The following is a 20,599-nucleotide window of genomic DNA, read 5'->3' as shown; positions in this document are numbered from 1 at the left end:
AGTGATAATAATTAAAACTAGAGTGAACTACAAAAATGGTCCTTAACTATGAGTTTATCTCGCTCATAGTCTCTGGACTTTAAAAATATTGTCAAACATCTCTAGACTAAGGGTTTATCTCGAAATTGGTCATTTTGCCCTTTTTTGATACTAAAATACCCTTTTGAGGGTTTGAGCAATTTGGTCTTTTTACACTTTTAACATTTTAAATCTGATATTATTTTAAAATTATTATTCTTCTTCCCTTTTGTCATCCTTCACTTTGTTTCTTTATTTCAATATTAGATTTAATTTTATAAAATGAAAATTTAAATTTAGATTTTTAAATATTAATAATTTTTTGTTAATTATTAAATAACAAAAAATAAATAGTTTTAATCAATAGTTGATAGTGTCTAATATTTAAATCCATAATGTATGTCGATGTCAACTTAGTTTTAATTAATATTTAATAGTTTTAATCATAAATAGATCATATAACACGATTATTCTGAAATAAATATGCATCTAATGTAAGACTAATTTAATTTTCATTTATTTATTTGAAAACAATCAAAATTAACTAGTAAATTTAAATAAAATACTCCTATATAATATTTGTAGTAGTATCAAATTTTTAGTCAACTTCATAATATATAATCACAAGTAATTATAACAACCGAACGAAGGACTAGGTAGTAGAATAGGTCTTATTTTTCCATCATGATTAATATTATTTTTTTGTACTTCTTCGATGCAACTGGATATTATATTAAATAATAAAAATTATTAGTTTTAATCAATATTTATAGTGTCCTTGAGTTAATAATTTTAATTAATAAAAATTTATTGATATTTTAAAATCTAAATTTAAAATTTAATTTTATAAAATTAAATATAATATTGAAATAAAGAAACAAAGTGTAGGATGACAAAAGGGAAGAAGAATGATAATTTTGAATAATATCAGATTTAATACATCACTGAAATAATATCATATTTAAAATGTTAAAAGTGTAAAAAGACCAAATTGCCTAAACCCTAAAAATGATATTTTCGTATCAAAAAATGGCAAAATGACCAATTTTAAGATAAACACTTAGTCCAGGGATGTCTGTCGATATTTTTAAAGTCCAGCGACTATGGACGAGATAAACCTATGGTTCAGGGACATTTTTGTAGTTCACTATTAAAACTACGTCAGCTGCTGGTAGGATTATTTTAGAATTAATCATTGTACAAAATATAGTGTACAGTAAAACAGTGGTATTTGGCAATGAGATAAATAGCAAAAGAATTGCAATATCTTCTTACTTTCTCATTTTGTACTATGTAGTAATGGATTGCCTTTTGTCGATCAAACATTTCCATGCCAACAGCCTAAGCTCATTCTATCTCTACTCTCAAATCTCAGGCTCAATTCTCCGGTGAGATCTCTGCTTCCTTTTCCACGATTATGTTAATTAACTGATATTTGTAGTCATAAGCTGATTGTGTTGAATTTGAGTGGTAATGAAGCAAATTCCAAGTTTCAGTGAAGATTGAAAATTTAGAGATAAATATGTAGTAGATTAGAGGGATGGGTCTGGTACTGGAAATGTTCATATGTTAAGAAATATGTTGAATTCCACCCCTGTTTTTGCAAAATGCTGAAATTCTTTGTGTAACATGCCAGCAAATTCATTGATAGACCTCAAAAATGTTTGTTTGTTACATGCTGCCATTGCCCATGGAGTATACAGGGTAAATCCCTTTGAATTATGTTGGTTTAAGTAAGGATGTTGAATTTGCTTCCAAGACATTTCTTTCACCAACTACAATATGATAGGTATGTAAGCTTTATGTTTGGTGTCTGGTAGAATGGAGCATTGGAATCATTTAACTCTTAGCCATGATGAAAGAGCAGGGTATTCTCCTTTTTGTTTTTTGTTTGGTGGTGAAAGGGAAGGGAAGGGAAAGTGGATTATAGGGAAAATCCATTGCACATCACAGCTTTCTCCCTAAATACACTGGCTTTCTAAATGTTTTTTTTTCATAATTTTGTAGTACTAGTTTTTTTGTTTTATGAGCTGAAAACACTTCAATTCTAGTGCAAAAATGGGTAAAAGACTGTTGTTGATAATCCCTTACACTATGCAAAAATGAAGGCTGTTATCACAACCTTCTTCTGTTTGCAGTTGTTGCTTCAACAAATAATTTGGTGAGTTTTGTTATCAGTAAAAGTAGATATGCAACACAGTGGTGCAAAGGATACCCAACTTCGTGAAAGCAGTAACCAAAAAGTTCACCCCCAACCAATGGAAGATGCAACAAATCATAGCCCTCAAGCTATGGAAGCATTAGTATCTAAAATATTTTCAAACATTTCCTCCCTGAAGTCGGCTTACATCCAGCTACAATCGGCTCATACTCCTTATGACCCCGATAAAATTCAAGCTGCTGACAAGCTTGTAATATCAGAGCTAAAGAATCTCTCTGAACTCAAGCAGTTCTACAGAGAGCACAATCCTAAGCCGGGTTGTGTCTCTCCACAAGACTCTCGGTTAGCTGCTGAGGTTCAAGAGCAGCAGAGCCTGTTGAAGACATATGAGGTCATGGTGAAAAAGTTCCAGTCCGAAATTCAGAATAAAGATTCTGAGATTGTTCAGTTAGAGAAGCAAATCCAGGATTCTAGTATGAAACGAGTAAAACTTGAGAAGAGCCTGAAGCTTAGGGGCTTGTCAATGAAAGAATCCGAAGGAAGTGGTGGCGAAACGGGACAATTTTCACTGGATTTACTATCCCCTGACCTTTTCAGGTCAGCGGTAGAAGCTGCCTCCAGGGCCATTCATGACTTCTCTAAGCCATTAATCAACATGATGAAAGCAGCCGGGTGGGATCTTGAGGCTGCAGCTAGGTCCATTGAACCGAACATCGTCTATGCAAAAAGGGCTCACAAGAAATATGCCTTTGAGTCTTATATCTGCCAGAGAATGTTTATCGGGTTTCAGGATGAGAGTTTCTGCATGGAACATGAAAATCAGGCCGAGGCGAAAGAGAATTTATGTCAAGAGTATCTTAGTTTGAGGGAAATGGATCCACTTGAAGCTGTGGGACAGAATCCAGATTCTTTGTTTGGAAAGTTTTGCCAGAGGAAATACCTTGCTGTTGTCCATCAAAAGATGGAAGCATCGTTTTTCGGGAACTTGGATCAACAGCATTACATAATGAGTGGAGGGCATCCGAGGATGGCCTTTTACCAGGCTTTTCTGAAATTGGCTAAGGCGATCTGGCTCTTGCACCGGCTGGTGCATTCGTTCGAGCCTCCAGTTAAGATTTTTCAGGTGAAGCGGGACAGTGAGTTTTCAGAGGTTTATATGGAAAATGTTGTGAAGGATTTTGTCGATGCGAAACCTAAAGTCGGTCTGATGGTAATGCCTGGATTCTGGATTGGTGGTAGCATCATCCAATCTCAAGTCTACCTAACAGGTATTAAGGTCGCAGAATGACACCGCCTTTCCTTTCCCTACGCGACATGTAGAAGTAGCAATTCACTTTTGTTTCATTCGATGAGAAATGCAGGTCTCAACGAGGAAATTGTTGTAGTGACTAAAGTTGAAGAAATTGTCCACTGCTTTTTAAATAGTGTGTTTCTTGTAGATGATGTATTTGGCCATCTTCCACTTCTTTGAATAGCTTGTTTCATTCAATCAAAAGGTTTGGATTCATTTTACTGCATAGTACTGCACTCTCAATTACCCATTGAATCGTTATCATTCAAAATGTGACACATAAAACAAGTGGACACATATTATTACAGCCATATTCTGCTTCTTACACAGCTGTAATAGTACAGCTTCAGAGCCCAGCTCTGTCTCCTATGCAAACCACATTTGACTCAAATTGAATATGCCTCCAATTCATGTAAATTGGTACCCTACCACGTATGTTTATTTTATTTACTCCAAAGTAGAAATTTGTCTGGATTTGGTTGTATGTATTTTATCCAAGTCTAACAGAATCAGGAGTATATTTTTAAGCAACTAAGCTCTTTTTACGATCAAAAGGTGAGAATAGGGTTAAAATGATTAATTCCAGTGCAAAACATAAAACCATTATCGACAAAGGAATGTGAGTCTTGTGATTCATCCTTGATCATTTAGTGATGGGAGGGGGACATAATTTGAAGACAAGGACTGCCCTCTTTTAATCAATCATCGAGGGGTTATTTTTTTTGGTAAAAAATGCCCAATCCAAAAGTAGTAGTATCAACTAGCATCACATAAACAATTCAAATAAACGATTATAAAAAAGTAACAACATCAAAATAGAAAAAAGAAAACAAGATTTAAGAGGCAAATGGTAAGGCCATTTTATGTCCATCTTCATCAATTAGAAAGTATTGAATTCATCGCATCTCTAAATCAACTGCAAAGCTTTGATATAATTTAAAAACAATTTATGAGTGTCGCCTACCCAAACATAAAATGCAGACCACGTATATTGGGTGTTGCGTACCTGAACATAGAAGAACAGACAGACAGACATAATGGGTGCCTCCTACCCAAATATAACAATGATCACTGACAATTATACTCTTATTTAAGAAGTAGATGATAAAAAAAAACATATCAAGATAATAAAAAAAATAACCAAATCTTTAAGCTGTTGCACCAATAGGCAATTTTCTAGCATTTAAACTACCAGTGAAAATTATGATGTGTGTATATATATATTTAATTAGGAAATTGATCAAATAAAATTAGATTCGAGTGTTAACTACGAAACGATAACAACTATTCTATCTTAATATATGGATTGGAATTGAATACTGTTTAACATTTCTTAGGCCGCTGATAACAACAAAAATGCCTGTTATTAGCATTTTGTTTTGTTTAAATCGTATTGCCTGTTATCATCGTGTAAATAACATTATATATGTTGTATTAATAACGATACTAAATATTTTTAAATAATATTATATACTTGCAAGAAAATTAGCCAATCAGTACTTTGGTCGATATTAATAAAATAGTACTCCACGTTGTGGATCTTTATTTCGCATTTTGGATCTCTTTATTTGTTGTCTAGCTGTTTATTGAAAAATGTCACTACCACATTTATATTTTGATATGTACGCGAGTTAACATGTTACTATTATATTCACGTGAGAATGTGTATGTGTTATCACATTCAACATTTGTATCGAGTTAGAATTGCCAAGACTTTTAATAAATTATATTTTACTACATGTTCACGAGCTTAATATAGTAGTACTACATATATATGACTTGTCAACAAGGTTAACATATTTAAGGAAGCACCAAGTATTAGGACATAAACAATGGAGGAACAAGGTGGATGACCTAGTGTATGGGCATTGCAGGAGATATTGCTTAGTATAGGTACCGTAGATAAGATAAAGTAATTGAATAGTATATTAGTAATATAGAGAGAACAAATATAATTTGAGAAATAATGAAGGGAGATAAAAAGTACTTGAGTCTATTAACGATAGATTTATATTTTTTAAAAACAAAAATGTAACGTCTAATTTTGTGGCAAAAAAAAAGGTACTTCATCCCATCCTATCATTTGCGACTTAGTATTAATTTCTCATACTTTATTTTCTCTCCATTTAACTATCTAAAAATACTAATAGTATTTATTGAAATTACGTGCTCATAAGAAATGCGTCGTTTATAGTAGGAACTAGGACATAGAATTATTATTTTTTAATTTAAATGAAATTCGTATTTTTTGATTATTCACATCTAATGAGTAATGAAGAAAAAATAAGGCGTGAGATCCATGGTTAAGTTAAACGTTGTTCTAACTTCTAATGCATGTGATTATTACTCTTAGTTAGAATAATAAGATATCTCGTGTTTTTGGCTAGAGGCAATGGCGGATCCAGGAATAAAATGCCGTGGGGTCGAAAGAAATAATAAAATATACTAATATATATACTTATAAAGATACATTATAAATGAAATATCTCTATTTTATATGTACTTCTACGATATTATGAAACTGTCAAAATTAGTTGAGAAAATATCTTCTAGTTGCTGTTGTTTTTGTTCGCCATTAGCATTAGAAGAGTTGATGGAAACTCGAGATTTTTTCAAAAATGAATACTCTATCCGTCCCATAATATGAGTCACATTTGATGTAGACATGCGTTTTAAGAAATGCAAAGAATAGTGGGTAGGAAAAGTGAGTGGAACATGAGGCCCACTTTTTTATATTGATTTTTTATAATAAAATGTGAGTGAAGTGAGTTAGTGGAATGTGAGACCTATTTACCATTTATGATAAAAGTGAAATGTGACTCTTATTATAGGACGGACCGAAATGACAAAATATGACTTTTATTGTGGGACGAATGGAGTATCTATTAATCTAAAATAGAAGGTAACTAAAATCAATAATTAAAAGTAAAAGATAGATATTACTCCATCCGTCCCATAAAAATAAATACATTTTCATTTTGGAATGTCACATAAAATTATCTCCTTTTATAGTATTTGGTAACTTCCTTTTCTAGTAGATTAGCCATATTCTTCACTAACAATACTATAATTACTTTTTCTTTCCATTTCTCTCTTATTTTAACAATTGTACATTAATTTCTGTTTTATTCCAAATATTCATATTTTTATCGGACGGAGGGAATATCTATTAAAATTAGGTTAAAATTTATCGGTTACTACGATAATAAAGTAAATTAATTAATAAAACATGACTACAAGATGTTCAATAAACTATACTCCTATAATATAATGCACCGAATCTTTTTTTTGCACAACCTATGCTCTACCCCTCAAACCCTTAATTTGAATTAAAATTAATTTAGATACCGAGCAATCTTAGTTGTAATTTGTAAAGAAAGTATTAACCATTATAATAGAGATAAATTATTTATGAAGAAAGTATCCCTGCATGTTTTAATTAAAATAAATGAACCCACACATAAAAGATTTAGCAGTAGAGGAAATAACAATGAAGGTGCAAAAGCTACGCGCAGCTTGAAGATGAATCATGGGGCAGAGTTCCGAACGCCGTGGGGTCGGGGGCCGTTGGGAGGAGTATTCCGGCAGTTCACCAGGGATGGCGGTGGGGTCGGCCGACCCCACTCGACCCCACCTCCATCCGCCGCTGGCTAGAGGGTTACAGGTTACTCCACTTTTTACCTTGGGAAGAATAAAAGACGTTCGCATGAGCAGCGTAGTTGGTTTCGGAGGGACAGATTTGCAAGAATGTCCAATAATTGATTCTCACTACTGCCGTGTAGTTGTAATATTTCTTAGGCACAAATGTAAGACATTGAGAGGTGAGCTTCTGGTAGACAGTGGGTTAGGACCCTCCCCATTATCTTGATTGAACACCCCCTCATAATATTATTGAGCCGGGATATGGGGAGCCCTTGCGATTGAGGTTTCAACCTTTTGCAAGGAGAATAAAAGGCTCAAAAACATCACTTTCATCAACTAAATAAAATTTTCTTTATCCAACACGATTATTAACATATGATAATGATATTCATTTTTATGGACTCATATAGTCATATATAGTACTAGGAGTATTTCTTTGAATTGACAATAATTTCAGTACAACGTCTTTAATAGATTCAGACTATTGACAACTCCTCCCGACTTCTGTTTACAAAATTATTTGTTGCTGTACATGTTTTTAGGCCATATTGCTACATATTCTTATCCATACAATGTCACCACGCATTCTATTTTATTTTCAATTTTCTAAATTATCATGTTTATAATTGGGATCGACACTGCCAGAAAAATATCTTCCTCTTATATAGAGATAGATTAGTGGAGTAGTACTCCTACATGATATTTTCTCAAAATGTCTATGAATAGGAGAATCCTAGGAATTAATGGCATACCATTTGAGGTTGGGTGCTGATGAACATGGAATTGTGTATATGAACATGGCCAAGTGGTCAACATCACATTGCAAGGAAGAGGGCTATCTGGAAAAATCCCACCTGAGATTGGCCAACTCAAGACCTTGATTGGCTTGTACCTGCACTTCAACAAGCTTCATGGGGTTGTACCTACTGACCTTGCTAATTTGACCTACCTCTCACATCTTTACCTCAACGTCAATAATCTCTCTGGTGATATTCCTCCTCAGATTGGTGATATGTCTAATCTTCAAGGTCAGTTTTCTCTCCTCCTTCACGATTATAAAGCCTTGGTTGAAACTAAAAATATTAAAACCAGTTCATTTTTCTTGAATTTCATCATCTCTTTTTTTTGGTTAGGTGAAGGTTTGAGCTTGGAAGAAAAATGTAATATTTGTTCTAGACAATATGATTGGATCAGAAGTTGTTGACTGCCATTTCTTTCTAACGCACCTAGAAAGATAAAAGTTCTTGAGATTTATGTTTCAGTCATATGAATATGCATTGGCATTGACATTTGCTTCACTTAAGTTTTGTTGCATCTTAGAAATGGATTTGTGCTATTCTGTGGGGGAAAATCTGAACCATTTAACAAACATCTAATAGGGAGTGATGAATAATAATGAACTTACTCAATGATGATGGTTTCTCTACTTCTTGCAGTGTTGCAACTCTGCTATAACAAGTTAACTGGCAGTATTCCAACACGGCTTGGCTCTCTGAAGAAACTTGGTGTTCTTTCTCTACAGTCCAACCAGTTGAGTGGTGCAATTCCTGCCAGTTTGGGGGATTTGATAATGTTAAATAGGCTGGACTTGAGTTTCAATCACCTATTTGGTTCGATCCCAGTGAAACTGGCTGTTCTACCATTGCTCAAAGTTTTTGACATCCGAAACAATACTCTCTCTGGCAATGTCCCTCTAGGTAACTGACCATTCCTTTGTGCCGTTATCCTTCTTGTTTTCGAATTCATAATGTTATTATCTGTTTTCTTGGTGTAACGAATCTCAGCCTTGAAGAGACTGGATGAAGGTTTCCAGTATGCAAACAACGCAGAATTGTGTGGGCTCAGTTTTCCTTCTCCTGGAATCTGCACTGCTTCTGCTCAAAATTCCAATCAGCCGGATCCTTTTGGAGCTGCCTCGAGTCATCTACCTTCGAAAGATATCCCAGAATCGGCCAATGTCCAACACAACGGAGGGCATCAGTCGAGGAAATCTCAATCTGCTGCTGTGGTTGGAGTGGTTTGTCTCATTGTTGCCATTGCTGTGGCGGGGCTGTTCTCATTTTCATGGTATCGCAGGCAGAAGCAGATAATCGGAAGTGCATTTGATTCTGGTGTTGCTCGTTTGAGCACTGACCAGGCGAAGGAGGTTTGCAGGAGAAGTGGCTCGCCTCTCATGAGCCTGGAGTATTCAAACGGTTGGGATGGATCGACAGTTGCAACCAAATGCATCTCGAAGATAAGCTGCAGGTCTGATGAAGCCGAGTTTCTCAAGGGACTGAAGCTGCTTACCTCGTTGAAACACGAGAACCTCTTGAGATTAAGAGGCTTCTGCTGCTCCAAGGGCAGAGGAGGGTGCTTCCTCGTGTATGACTGTGTCAAATGGGAGCTTGTTGCATTACTTCAACACGACTACAGGGAAGGCTCTTGATTGGCCAACCAGGAAATATATAATCAAAGGAATTGCCAAAGGTCAGTCAGTTTACCTTGATCTTGTTTCTTGCATTATTTGCATACTATGCTTCGATTAATCATCGAGTGTCGCGTTGTTGAAGATGATGTTATTGATATCTGCAGGCATTGAGTACTTGCACAAGAACCAGAATAACAAACCTACATTGGTGCACAGCAACATATCAGCGGAGAAGGTGCTGATCGACCAACACTACAACCCATTGCTCTCAGACTCCGGCCTTCACAAGCTGTTGGCAGACGGCATAGTGTTCTCGACTCTCAAGGGTAGTGCTGCAATGGGGTATCTTGCTCCGGAGTACACCCCCACAGGGAGGTTCACTGAGAAGAGTGATGTATACGCCTTTGGGATGATCATATTCCAAATCCTGTCCGGCAAAAGTAGAATCACGCAGCTAAACTGCCACGGGGCAGAGATCTCAAGATTTGAAGACTTCATCGATGCAAATCTTGCAGGAAAGTTTAAAGAGTCCGAGGCCGCCAGGCTAGGGGAAGTCTCTCTTCTCTGCACCCACGAGTCTCCCAACCACAGGCCTGACATTGGAGCCGTGATGCAAGAGCTAAACGACATCCCTTCGAGCTTTTGCTGATTGTGGTAGAAATCTACTAAATTCGACTCATGGCCGAGTCTGCAACTGCTTGTGTTGCGTCTCACATGAGATGTATCTAAGCCAGTTTAGTTAACTTGCATCACTGATCTTATTGTTACTCTACTTTTTTTACTCATCTTACTCTTGTAAGATTAGCTAATGCAACTAATTGCCTTCTAATTGTGAATCAAATATCATTTGCAGTCTAATTTTGATTTCAAGTTGCAAGACTATTGAGTTATTTCAAGGAAAGAAGAGTTTGAGCTACTAAACATGGCATGATTTAGGTGGTGAGATAGGTTGTGTTTTAAACAATGTCAAGAAATGGAATCCAAGGTGATCCATTATCATAGTAGTGTCTCTGCATTTTTGTCTTTGTTTCTTGTGAATGTTGTTTGTCCTATTGTATATTTTACTCTCAGCTTGGCACGCTTTTTCATTGCTTTTAGAACAAAACACACTGCAGATTTAAAAAGATCTATCTCACCAATAAGAGACCCCAACCAACATCCGTCTACAGTAAAGAGATTCTCTTGAATTTGCTGTTTATTTAAATATTAACATGCCAATTTACAAACTATCATTGAAAGTTACATGGATATTCAAGAAACATACCATCAACTCAATCTGTCTCTGTCCATGCTTCTTGCAGAGGAGCTGCCATCTAAGTCAAGACCGATTGCCTCATGATCGAAAGTGCTACCAACAAAGAACTCGTGCATCGTGCCCTCGAGCTCGAGCCAGCTGCAGCCAAAAACTTTGTTTACCTCCCTCTGTTTCATCAATGTTCTAACCTTTCTAACAAAGTCCCAAAGCCCAAAATGAGCATACATATTTGACAAAAGCACGTACGAACTTGCATCGTTTGAATCTCGCCCGATCAGATGCTTGGCGAGGGGCTCCCCGATGTCCAAGTTCTCATAAGTCGAACAAGCGCTTAGCAAAGTCCTCAAAACCACATCATTTGGCAGAATAGGCATTTGCTCAACAAACTTTGCAGCCTCTTCTACGTGCCCCGCTCGGCTGAGTATGTCGACCATACAGCCGTAGTGCTGCACCTTTGGCACCATCTTGTGCAGTCGTCGCATAACCTCGAAGCAAATCATGCCTTCCTTCATCATCCCGGAATGACCACAGGCATGGAGAACTGCAACGAATGTAATGTCATCTGGATCGAGAGAGAGCCTCTCCATCTCCATGAATAAGTCGAAAGCTAAACCGCCTAGCCCATGAATGGCCAAGCCACCAATCATGGCATTCCAATGATCAATGGTTTTCTCTTGGATTCCCTCAAACACATCAATGGCTTGCTCTATGCTCCCACACTTTGCATACATGTCAACCAAAGCAACACCTAGTTTTCCAAGCGTGGTGAACCCATTTTCCTCCATGTATCCTTGAACTGCCAGGCCTTGATCGATGCAGCCCAACTGCGTTGCTGCTGAAAGAGCAGCCAACAGAGTAACACTATCCGGAGCCAGATCAGAAGCCCTCCCTAACATGTCACGGAACAGTTTTAGTGCCTCCTCATAGCATCCATTACTAACATAACCAGCCATCATTGCATTGCAGGAAACCACATCACGTTGAGGCATGGCATCAAAATAGCCTCTTGCAGCACCCACATCTCCTAGTTTAGCATAGCCATCAATCATACTAGCCCAGCTCACAACATCCCTTTTTGGCATTCGATCAAACAGGTCACGAGCAAACTCCAGCTTCCCACACTTAGCTGAGCAATCAATCATGAGATTCCAAGAAACCAAGTCACTCTGCGGCATTATATCAAACATATCCTTGGCACTCTCAAATCCATTCTCCATTTTCAAGTAGCCACTAATCATAGTGTTCCAAGAAACCAAAGTCTTCATCTCCGGTGGCATTGCATCAAACAGTTCTCGCGCAGAACTCACCATCCCGCGCTTCACATATCCATCAATGATCAAATTGTACGAAAGAAATCCTTTAACATCTTGTCGAAAACCTGCCTCCCCAATTGAACAATCCCGCATTTGACGTACATGGAAATCAAACAGTTCTGCAGGAATAAATCAGACCCGAACCCGAGTTTCAACATCAGCCCATGAATCTGAATTCCTCTGCTCAATAAACTCAACCTAGAACAAGATTTTAGGACCAACGAGAACGAATACTCATCCGGCAATATATCTCTCACAAGCATTAACACTAACAACTGGAATGCACTCTCCGGCTCATCTCCGTGCGAGTACGACTTGATAATTGCGTTCCATAGAAACGGGTCTCTGTAATTGAAATTGAAGAAAAGATTTCTGGCAAAATCGACACTCGGTTTGTGTGGAGAAAAGGAGAAATCGAGAATAATCTTTGAGGTGAGAGAAGGGTTGTGGATATGACCTGTAGTGATCAGATTTGCATGGATTAGGTTTATTTCTGTCCGGGTTTTACATTTCGAAGCGATGTCAAATGCGGGAGAGGGGGGATTCCATGGGTTAGCTGAAGTTGCAGAGAGCAGCATCGGTCTTGATATTTTGTTGCCAGAATTACATACATATAAATGGTTTGGGGTGAAATGTCATTGACTTCGATTTCGTTACCTAAGGATCACATTCAACTGTTTTAACTACCCAAACACAATATTAATAATAATAATAATAATAATAATTATTATTATTATTATTATTATATTACATGAAAAATTGTTTTCTTATGAGCGCATAAAGGAATCTTAGATAAAAAGGTTCTATCATTATTCTTAATTTGATTTTGAGATTATAAATTTAAGAAGGTTAATCTCTGTGTTAAATAATACTATAAGGGGTGTTCGGTTTGCAAGATTGTATCCGAGTTAAAATGTAGTGTGTTTGGTTCATAAGATTCATTCTCACAACTCAATCCTAGATGGATAATCATGGGATAATTAGTTATAGCTAACCTCCATGACTAAAAGAATCTCACAACTCAATCGTAGATTATATGTTGATATTATTTTATCTTAGCAACCGAACACAACCTCAATGAATTGAATTTAAATGTAAATTACTTAAAATTCTAATTATGTGTATATACTTTACAAATTAAAATCTAGATATAATTTCTATATGCATTAATTGAGTCATGTCATGCATGACCATATAACAGGTTTTCGAGACAATAATTCATAGAAATATGTCATCTAATTGCTTTTGTCTTCGATATTTTCCCATTTTCTCCATTAGTTGGATTAGGATATGCACTAGGATCTTTTAATTCTTTTACTTTGTTACTCATTTCTTACATTTTACAAGAATATAAACTATTTTAATCTAATTAAATTTTTATTTTTTGATTAGAATGATAATAAACTCATTATTTTATTAATTAGAATAGTAATTAACTCACTAATCTGATTAAAACATACTTGGACAATTAATTTTCGCAGAGCTATAAATTATGGACCAAAGTCCACTACATAGTATTTTAAAGCTCTTAATATGTATGACCAAATATTTTTTGGAGGCAAATACAGAATACCAATTTTGAACTTTAGACATTAACATATGAAATCCAATCATACAAATACGAATAAAATAATCTTCTACAACTTTGGGATTGACTACAATCTTTGTATTTGTAAAAGTGTTTTTTTTTTATATTGTAGAATAAACAAAATGAAACTATCAAAGAATATCAACATTGGATATGTAATGCGCCCCCACAAACGACCACCTTCCCCTGTAAAACGCTCATCTCGTTCCAAGTTTCCAACTCTCTCACACACACAAGCATTGGATTATTCAAAAGTTGACCGTTGATTTAATCACCGCCGGTGCAGCTACGAAGCATGCCGGTTTCCGATTCCGACTTCTCCCGCGGAGGAAATTGGAAGACCTTCCGCCAAATTGGCGCGATAGTAAGTCTAACTCTCCCGCCAAAATGAGATGAATCAAAGAGAGCTATAATTAGTTTCTGAAACCAGATGTTTGGCTCTCAGTTCATTCAAAATTGTTGCTCCCCAAAACCACTGGATTGTTGAAATTCTTTATTGTCTTGTTCATAGAGGAAAATGAGATCAAGTTTTTTTTTTCTCTCTTTCACTCTGTCTAGTATTTGGATTGATCGCTCACTTAATCTTCTAGGACTGTTATATGAAATGCTTCAAACATCTAAATCAGGAGATTCGAGATCATCATGGAAGGTATTTCTCGCTCATTACAAATTAGTACTATCTTTCAGGTTTTTTTGAGCTTTATTTGCTGTTAATTGATACTCCACTTATCAGTTTGATTTCATTCGTTTCATTTATTTACAGCCTACATAGCATTTTCAAGACTCTGATAACCTAGCTAGAAAATAAATCATGACATCATGTTCAGTGTATTCCAGCACAAGAACTCCATAATTATCTTGCTCATAACAAGTTAATCTCAATTTTTTTTCTAGGGAAAAAGAATTAGACATAGCAGAATAGCGTGAACGAACAAACACTACCAACTTATCAAGCCTGAATGTTATGGGACAAGTTGGTAGAATATCAATTGATGTTCTGTTATAGGAAGGATATGTTGTTATATTTGTGTAGTTTGTCCTTGGTGAGAACTGAAGCTTTTCTCAAGACACTGCTATAGTTTCTGAAATGGTTATATTATTTAAGGTAAATTACTCCAATCGTAAGTTTAGTTTGCCGGCTTTACCATCTCCTAGAAAGCTTCTTGAAGCATTTAGAAATAAAGTTAATATATCATGGTTGCTTAGTAAAGTCCCCTGAAATGGTTGTAGTATATAAAAATTTATAGTATTTGATCAATATGTTATTCTGATATATATTGTTGTTCTATCTTTTCTATCTTCCTCTCTATTTTTTTGCAATATACTTGTCTTAGCTGCCTGGTTTTCCATAGGTTCTCATCATGGATAAAGTTACAGTAAAAGTGATGTCATGCTTGTGCAAAATGTCTGATATCAATGAGCAAGGAATTTTATGTAAGAATTTCTGAAAATTCTGAATTCTTTGCAACTGTATTTGCTCTTCACTAGTAAGAAATTTTTATGTATATATTTCTTATAAGAATTTCTATACTCCAAATTATGGAATTTAGTTTGGTAACAAGACCTTGATTTCATTCCAGAGAACTCTATTTTCAAGTTTTAAGTTCTTCATATGTCAGTATACCACAGTCCTGAAGTAATATGCACACTTTTGATAAGATACTTTTATACAAATATTTGTACAGTTTTTAGCTTAATCTTAATAATGATCGATCTACTCCTTTTATCAGTGGTGGAAGACCTTTATAAAAGAAGACAACCATTTCCTTCAAGGGATGCTATATATTTTATTCAACCTTCCAAGGAAAAGTATGTTAACATTTGATCTTTTTCTTGATGTTTGTAATTAAAATTTTCAGAATTAAATGTAAGCTATATGTGTCTCACTTATAATGTCTACATTTGATAATTTTATAACTAATTTTCAACACTTCCAATGGTATACAATTAACTCTTGTTTGAAACAACTCAATGAGTACTACTGTTATAACAGAATGCATTACCATAGCTTCACTTATTTCCTCTTTACATAGTTTGTATGATTTCTCCTGACTAGATAGATACATAGATGGATATGTAGAGAGAGAGAGAGAGATAAGTATCAGATCAGTTCTGTTCTACCACATGCTATCACTTTGGCTTGTTGGGAACCTGTAAGTTTTACTCTGTTCAACTAAATACATTATCGGATCTAACATATCTTTTTATTTTTTTCAGCATCATTATGTTGTTGTCTGACATGTCAGGAAGAGAACCTTTATACAGGAAGTATGTCACATATATATGGTATATTCCCCTGCCAATCTAATTCATCTCATCTGACTGGGTTGTATCTTCTCGTGGTGTTCTTGTTGCTGCAGAGCATATGTATACTTCAGTTCACCAGTACCAAATCACCTTTTGGCTCACATAAAGAACGATTCCAGTGTAGTACCACGTATTGCTGCATTAAGAGAGGTTAGCAAAGCAGTCAGTATTAATTGTAAGTGCCTTATATATTACTCCATTTATTTATTCATGGATATTTCAAGCTGCAGATGAATTTGGAGTACTTCAGTGTAGACGATCAGGTAACCATTATTTATTTTCTTTTAACCACATATATAATGTACCAGGCTTCCGTATCCTACTGATCAGACACTAAATTTGTGCAGTGACATGTTCATGGGTGTTTTAAACATTCTAATAGTAACTGGAAGCTAATTCATCAGTTCATTTGTTTTGATTCTTATAGATTTTTCAGGTTGCTCCAATCATTCATGAATGGACATATGATGCAATGTGTCACGATCTTTTAAATCTGGATGGGAACAGATATGTGCCTGAGGTAACATGTTTCTATCCATATGCTATATGATAAATCTGCAAACTCTTCTGGTAACGCTGAATGTATTTCAGGTTCCTAGCAAATCAGGTGATATGCCTGAAAAGAAGGAAATCTTACTGGAAGATCAGGATCCCGTCTGGCTCTAGCTCCGGCATACTCATATAGCAGAGGTGTATACTCTTGCATGGGTTTTTTTGCCACGCGCATGCATCTATTGAAAGACTTAATAGTTTATGAGATCCTAGCATGTCATTTATTGATGGTTCTTAACTTACGATTTCCAGGCAATTGAACGATTGGATGAAAGGACGAAAAATTTTGTTTCCAACAATAAAGCAGCACAACTGCAACAGAGGTTTGTGATTACGAATGCACGTGTGCTAGATCTACTACGAATCTTTACAATGTTTCTTGCCAAATAGTCCGCAAATCAAAGCACGAGCACATTGCTCCTTTCTCTATAATTATTAGGAAAATTGTAATTCAATAGGCTAGATGCAGTGAAAGCACATTGTGAACTATACCAAGTTTAATTGTAAGGCACATTAACTAACTAGCTTCCTACGGGATTATATCTCCAATGAGGACCAGAAATTGACGGTAGGAATTTGGATTTTGAGCATGATTCCTTCCCACTTTCACTCTTTGGGGTTGCTCATTTTACAAAGAGAGAAAAGTGTGATGTACGGCATCACGATTTGCATATTTTGTAACTGAGTTTCTAGAACAAATTACAATAGGATTATGCGTAAAAATATTCACAGGAACAGAGTAAAATTTGAAAATTGATTCTGTTTCCTCATCAGTTTCTTATATTATCATCTAATTTTATGTAGAGATGGTAGTCAGCTTTCCACAAGAGACCTTCAGAAAATGGTTCAAGCTTTGCCACAATATAATGAACAGATGGAGAAACTCTCTGTCCATGTTGAGGTTGTTTATTCTTCCATAATATCTAATGATCATCAATCTGTGCAGTCTCAAGAACTTAATATATTACTCTATCTCGCTCTGGAATTCAGATTGCTGGAAAACTTACCAAAATTATCAGAGATATGGGTCTACGAGAACTTGGACAACTTGAGCAGGACCTGGTATTTGGTGATGCAGGAACAAATGAAGTTATAAATTTTCTGAGAAAGAACCAGGTTCTATCTTAATTACTACATTTTGAAAATTTTCTGGCAATTGTATTCTTGGTTCTTCTGTGAGATGAACTTTCCTTATACCATCCAGGAAGAAAGAAGCCAGAACATATTGCGGCTTATGATGATCTATGCTGCTGTTTACCCTGAAAATTTTGATGGGGACAAAGCATTAAAACTCATGCAGGTTTCCAAGTTTCTCTCCGCCCTCCTTGTACATTTCTTACACGGATCCAATCTGAGCATGAAACATATAGGGATTGTTTTAAAATATTCCCAACTCCCATTTCTTATTATTCTGCACAGGAATCAAGTGTTGAATTTTAATTGTCTTACACCTAATCCACACCTAATCCTGGAGTTCAAAGAGTTACCTTAACTAACCATGAAAATAGCATTTTGTAATTTAGCACCATGGAGTAGAGTGAGAAGGTAAGTAGGGCTGTAATGCAGTTTGATATTGCATTGCAATAGTTTGACAAAAAGAATAGATACAATAAGTATTTTTTTTCCAATGCACCTTGAACTAATGTTAGCATCATTTAACTCATCATGTTTAGAGAAATATAGTTAACCAGAGTACAGATTTTCTTTTTTCGATGTTTGGCATGTCTCAATTTTTTCAATATGAGATCATTAAATGAACCAGCCTGATCTTATAAAAATATGATTCCAAGTGATACAACCAATAGGCTGGCCACAACCAAATTCTGATCTGGCTATTCGCGCTTCTTCAGTTGGCAAGATTATCTGATACAGACATGAAAGCTGTGAAAAATATGACCTTGATTGGTGGATGTGATTCAAGAAGTGTTTCTAGAGGGACCTTTTCGCTTATGTTTGATTCAGAGAAGGTGAATTTGTTTACCGAAATACTTTTTATGACATTGGAATCAAGTTAGGATAAAAATTAAGAAGTGCTTTTTTCATATCAGAGGAAATCCACGGTAAGAAAGGATCGAACAGGAGAGGAAGCGATATGGGACCTATTTCGTTTTTATCCCATGATAGAGGTTTGGTTGAACTGCAAAGCTTCTGATATTTGTTTAGTCGCTAAAAGTCCATCCAGATAGGTTTTATTATATTAACTTTGTTTTTCTCTCAGGAGTTAATTGAAAAGCTAAATAAAGGTGAACTGCCAAAAGACGAGTACCATTGCATGAACAATCCCACAGACCCTTTTAGTACTACGTCACAAAGGACTAACGGAAGGGCGCAGGTTGCATCAATTAGAGAAGGTCAATCAACCGCTACACATTCTATGAGATCAAGACGTACTGCAACATGGGCCAGGTCACGCTTCTCTGATGATGGAAGTTCAAAGTAACCACTCTTTTCTTTATATCAATATTTTGTTGGTTTTCATATGAAGGTTTGATTGCTTGTTTGCTCCTCCTTTGTGTTATTCTGCTCGAGCATCACTTATCCTGCACTGCATAACTTACGATAGCATTTTTTGTCCAGCGATTTGGTCTTAAACACTGTACCAGTCAAGAAGATGGGGCAGCGCATTTTTGTTTTCATAATCGGCGGGGTAACTAGATCCGAGGTAAAAACTGTTGGACGTTCCATTTCCAGAACTTAAATCTGAAACTTAATCATTGGTGTGGTGTTCTGTGCAGCTTCGGATTTGCCATAAGCTTACCACAAAATTAAGGAGGGAAGTAATCCTTGGTTCAACTAGCTTTGATGATCCAGCTCAGTATATTGAGGTAAACAACGGATTCCCCTCCCTCTCATAATCATTCCCCTCTTCCTTCTATCTATATCTGTCTATAGATTTATTTACACACGACCAATTATAGATGTTAGATGATGTTCTTCACATTTCATTTCAGTGTCGTCACACCACACATGTAATGTAAGTATCTTCAAATCATTTTAACTTCAACCTGTTGTCTTGTCTGATTTCATGCAGAAACTTAAGCTCTTATCAGATAAGGAGGTTTCAATTAGTGATCTTAAGATATGAAGCTATTTTGGGATCATTGTACAAATATAATCTACAGAATAGTCCTATTTAATTCAATATTCATCCAATTTACCTCTATATATTTGAATCGGATGAAATATTATCATATTATGAACAAATCCAGGAACTTGAAAAAAAGGAATGGGAAACCGGATATCCGCATTTTGTATTGCATGGTAACCGGACTGTTTTAAATTAGTTTTTATACTTGCGTTGTAGTTATATGCTTTATGTAATTATAGTGTATTTAAATGTATTTTAAAATATGTTTGGAGCAATTGCATACTACTCCATTAATGTATTTTAATTCTCGAATTGTGTGCATTTATTGAATATTTTGTGATATTATTTAATTTATACTACAAATTATTAATAGAGTTTTGGTTATTGTTTGATTTAGATTATTAGAGTATTTTGAAAATACAAAATAGAAATATAAAAAAACAAATCGCGCCCACCGTGGGACTCGAACCCACGACCACAAGGTTAAGAGCCTTGCGCTCTACCAACTGAGCTAGACGGGCTGATTATTATTTTTAAATATAAATAAAATTTAAGTGTGTTACTACTATTTGTCAATGTGTTATGAACCTACTAGAACACTTCCATTGTTTTCAACTTAATTAGACTACGTTTCCCCAACTACGGAAACCAAGGACAATAATAAAAAGGTAACAGTGAATAGAGAACGACTAATAATATTTTTTTTAGTTAATAATGCTAATTGTATTTTTAAATATATTATCATAGTATTTTAAGAATAGTGATAGCACCTAATTTATTTTGATCAGCTAAGCAAATCATATTAGGACGTTTTGGACGGAACGGGACTTCCACCCAGTCCGTAGAGAAAATAAACTTCATTTACCAAATCACATAAAATAGGTAACCATTTATCATGGTAATTCGCTGTTATCAAATGCAACCTTACTCATTAAGAAAATAAGTCTCACGTTCTATTATAAAAATATACATTC

General features: G+C 35.5%; 1 protein-coding gene, 1 non-coding gene and 3 pseudogenes across 3 annotated transcripts; 3 read left to right on the top strand and 2 right to left on the bottom strand.

Annotated features, from left to right (window-relative positions):
• The first annotated feature begins 1,268 nt into the window (after positions 1 to 1,268).
• LOC121765709 (protein GRAVITROPIC IN THE LIGHT 1-like) lies at positions 1,269 to 3,691 on the top strand. Of its 2 annotated transcripts, none has more exons than XM_042161928.1 (2): positions 1,269 to 1,406; positions 2,197 to 3,691. In XM_042161928.1, the coding sequence occupies exon 2, from the start codon at positions 2,208 to 2,210 to the stop codon at positions 3,465 to 3,467; it is 1,260 nt and encodes a 419-aa protein (XP_042017862.1). In that variant the 5' UTR covers positions 1,269 to 1,406; positions 2,197 to 2,207; the 3' UTR covers positions 3,468 to 3,691. The 2 variants fall into 2 exon arrangements, with proteins under 2 accessions (XP_042017862.1, XP_042017853.1); XM_042161919.1 differs by having other exon boundaries at positions 1,280 to 1,406; positions 2,157 to 3,691.
• Positions 3,692 to 7,618: 3,927 nt separating this feature from the next.
• Positions 7,619 to 10,393, top strand: LOC121792578 (annotated as a pseudogene).
• A 245-nt stretch (positions 10,394 to 10,638) lies between these two features.
• On the bottom strand, positions 10,639 to 12,672 carry LOC121792577 (annotated as a pseudogene).
• A 1,197-nt stretch (positions 12,673 to 13,869) lies between these two features.
• Positions 13,870 to 19,796, top strand: LOC121765703 (annotated as a pseudogene).
• Positions 19,797 to 20,073: 277 nt separating this feature from the next.
• TRNAK-CUU lies at positions 20,074 to 20,146 on the bottom strand. Its single transcript has one exon. It is a non-coding gene; the product is annotated as a tRNA-Lys (tRNA).
• Between the last annotated feature and the right edge of the window lie 453 nt (positions 20,147 to 20,599).

Source organism: Salvia splendens, chromosome 2 (assembly GCF_004379255.2).
Source record: "Salvia splendens isolate huo1 chromosome 2, SspV2, whole genome shotgun sequence".
NCBI classification, from domain to species: domain Eukaryota; kingdom Viridiplantae; phylum Streptophyta; class Magnoliopsida; order Lamiales; family Lamiaceae; genus Salvia; species Salvia splendens.
Note: the sequence above shows the minus strand (reverse complement) of the source record. Positions and strands in the feature narration are given on the sequence as shown.

Bases quoted from the DNA above. Each gene is read 5' to 3' on its own strand.
- LOC121765709 (XM_042161928.1), top strand. From the start codon at position 2,208: ATGCAACACAGTGGTGCAAAGGATACCCAACTTCGTGAAAGCAGTAAC.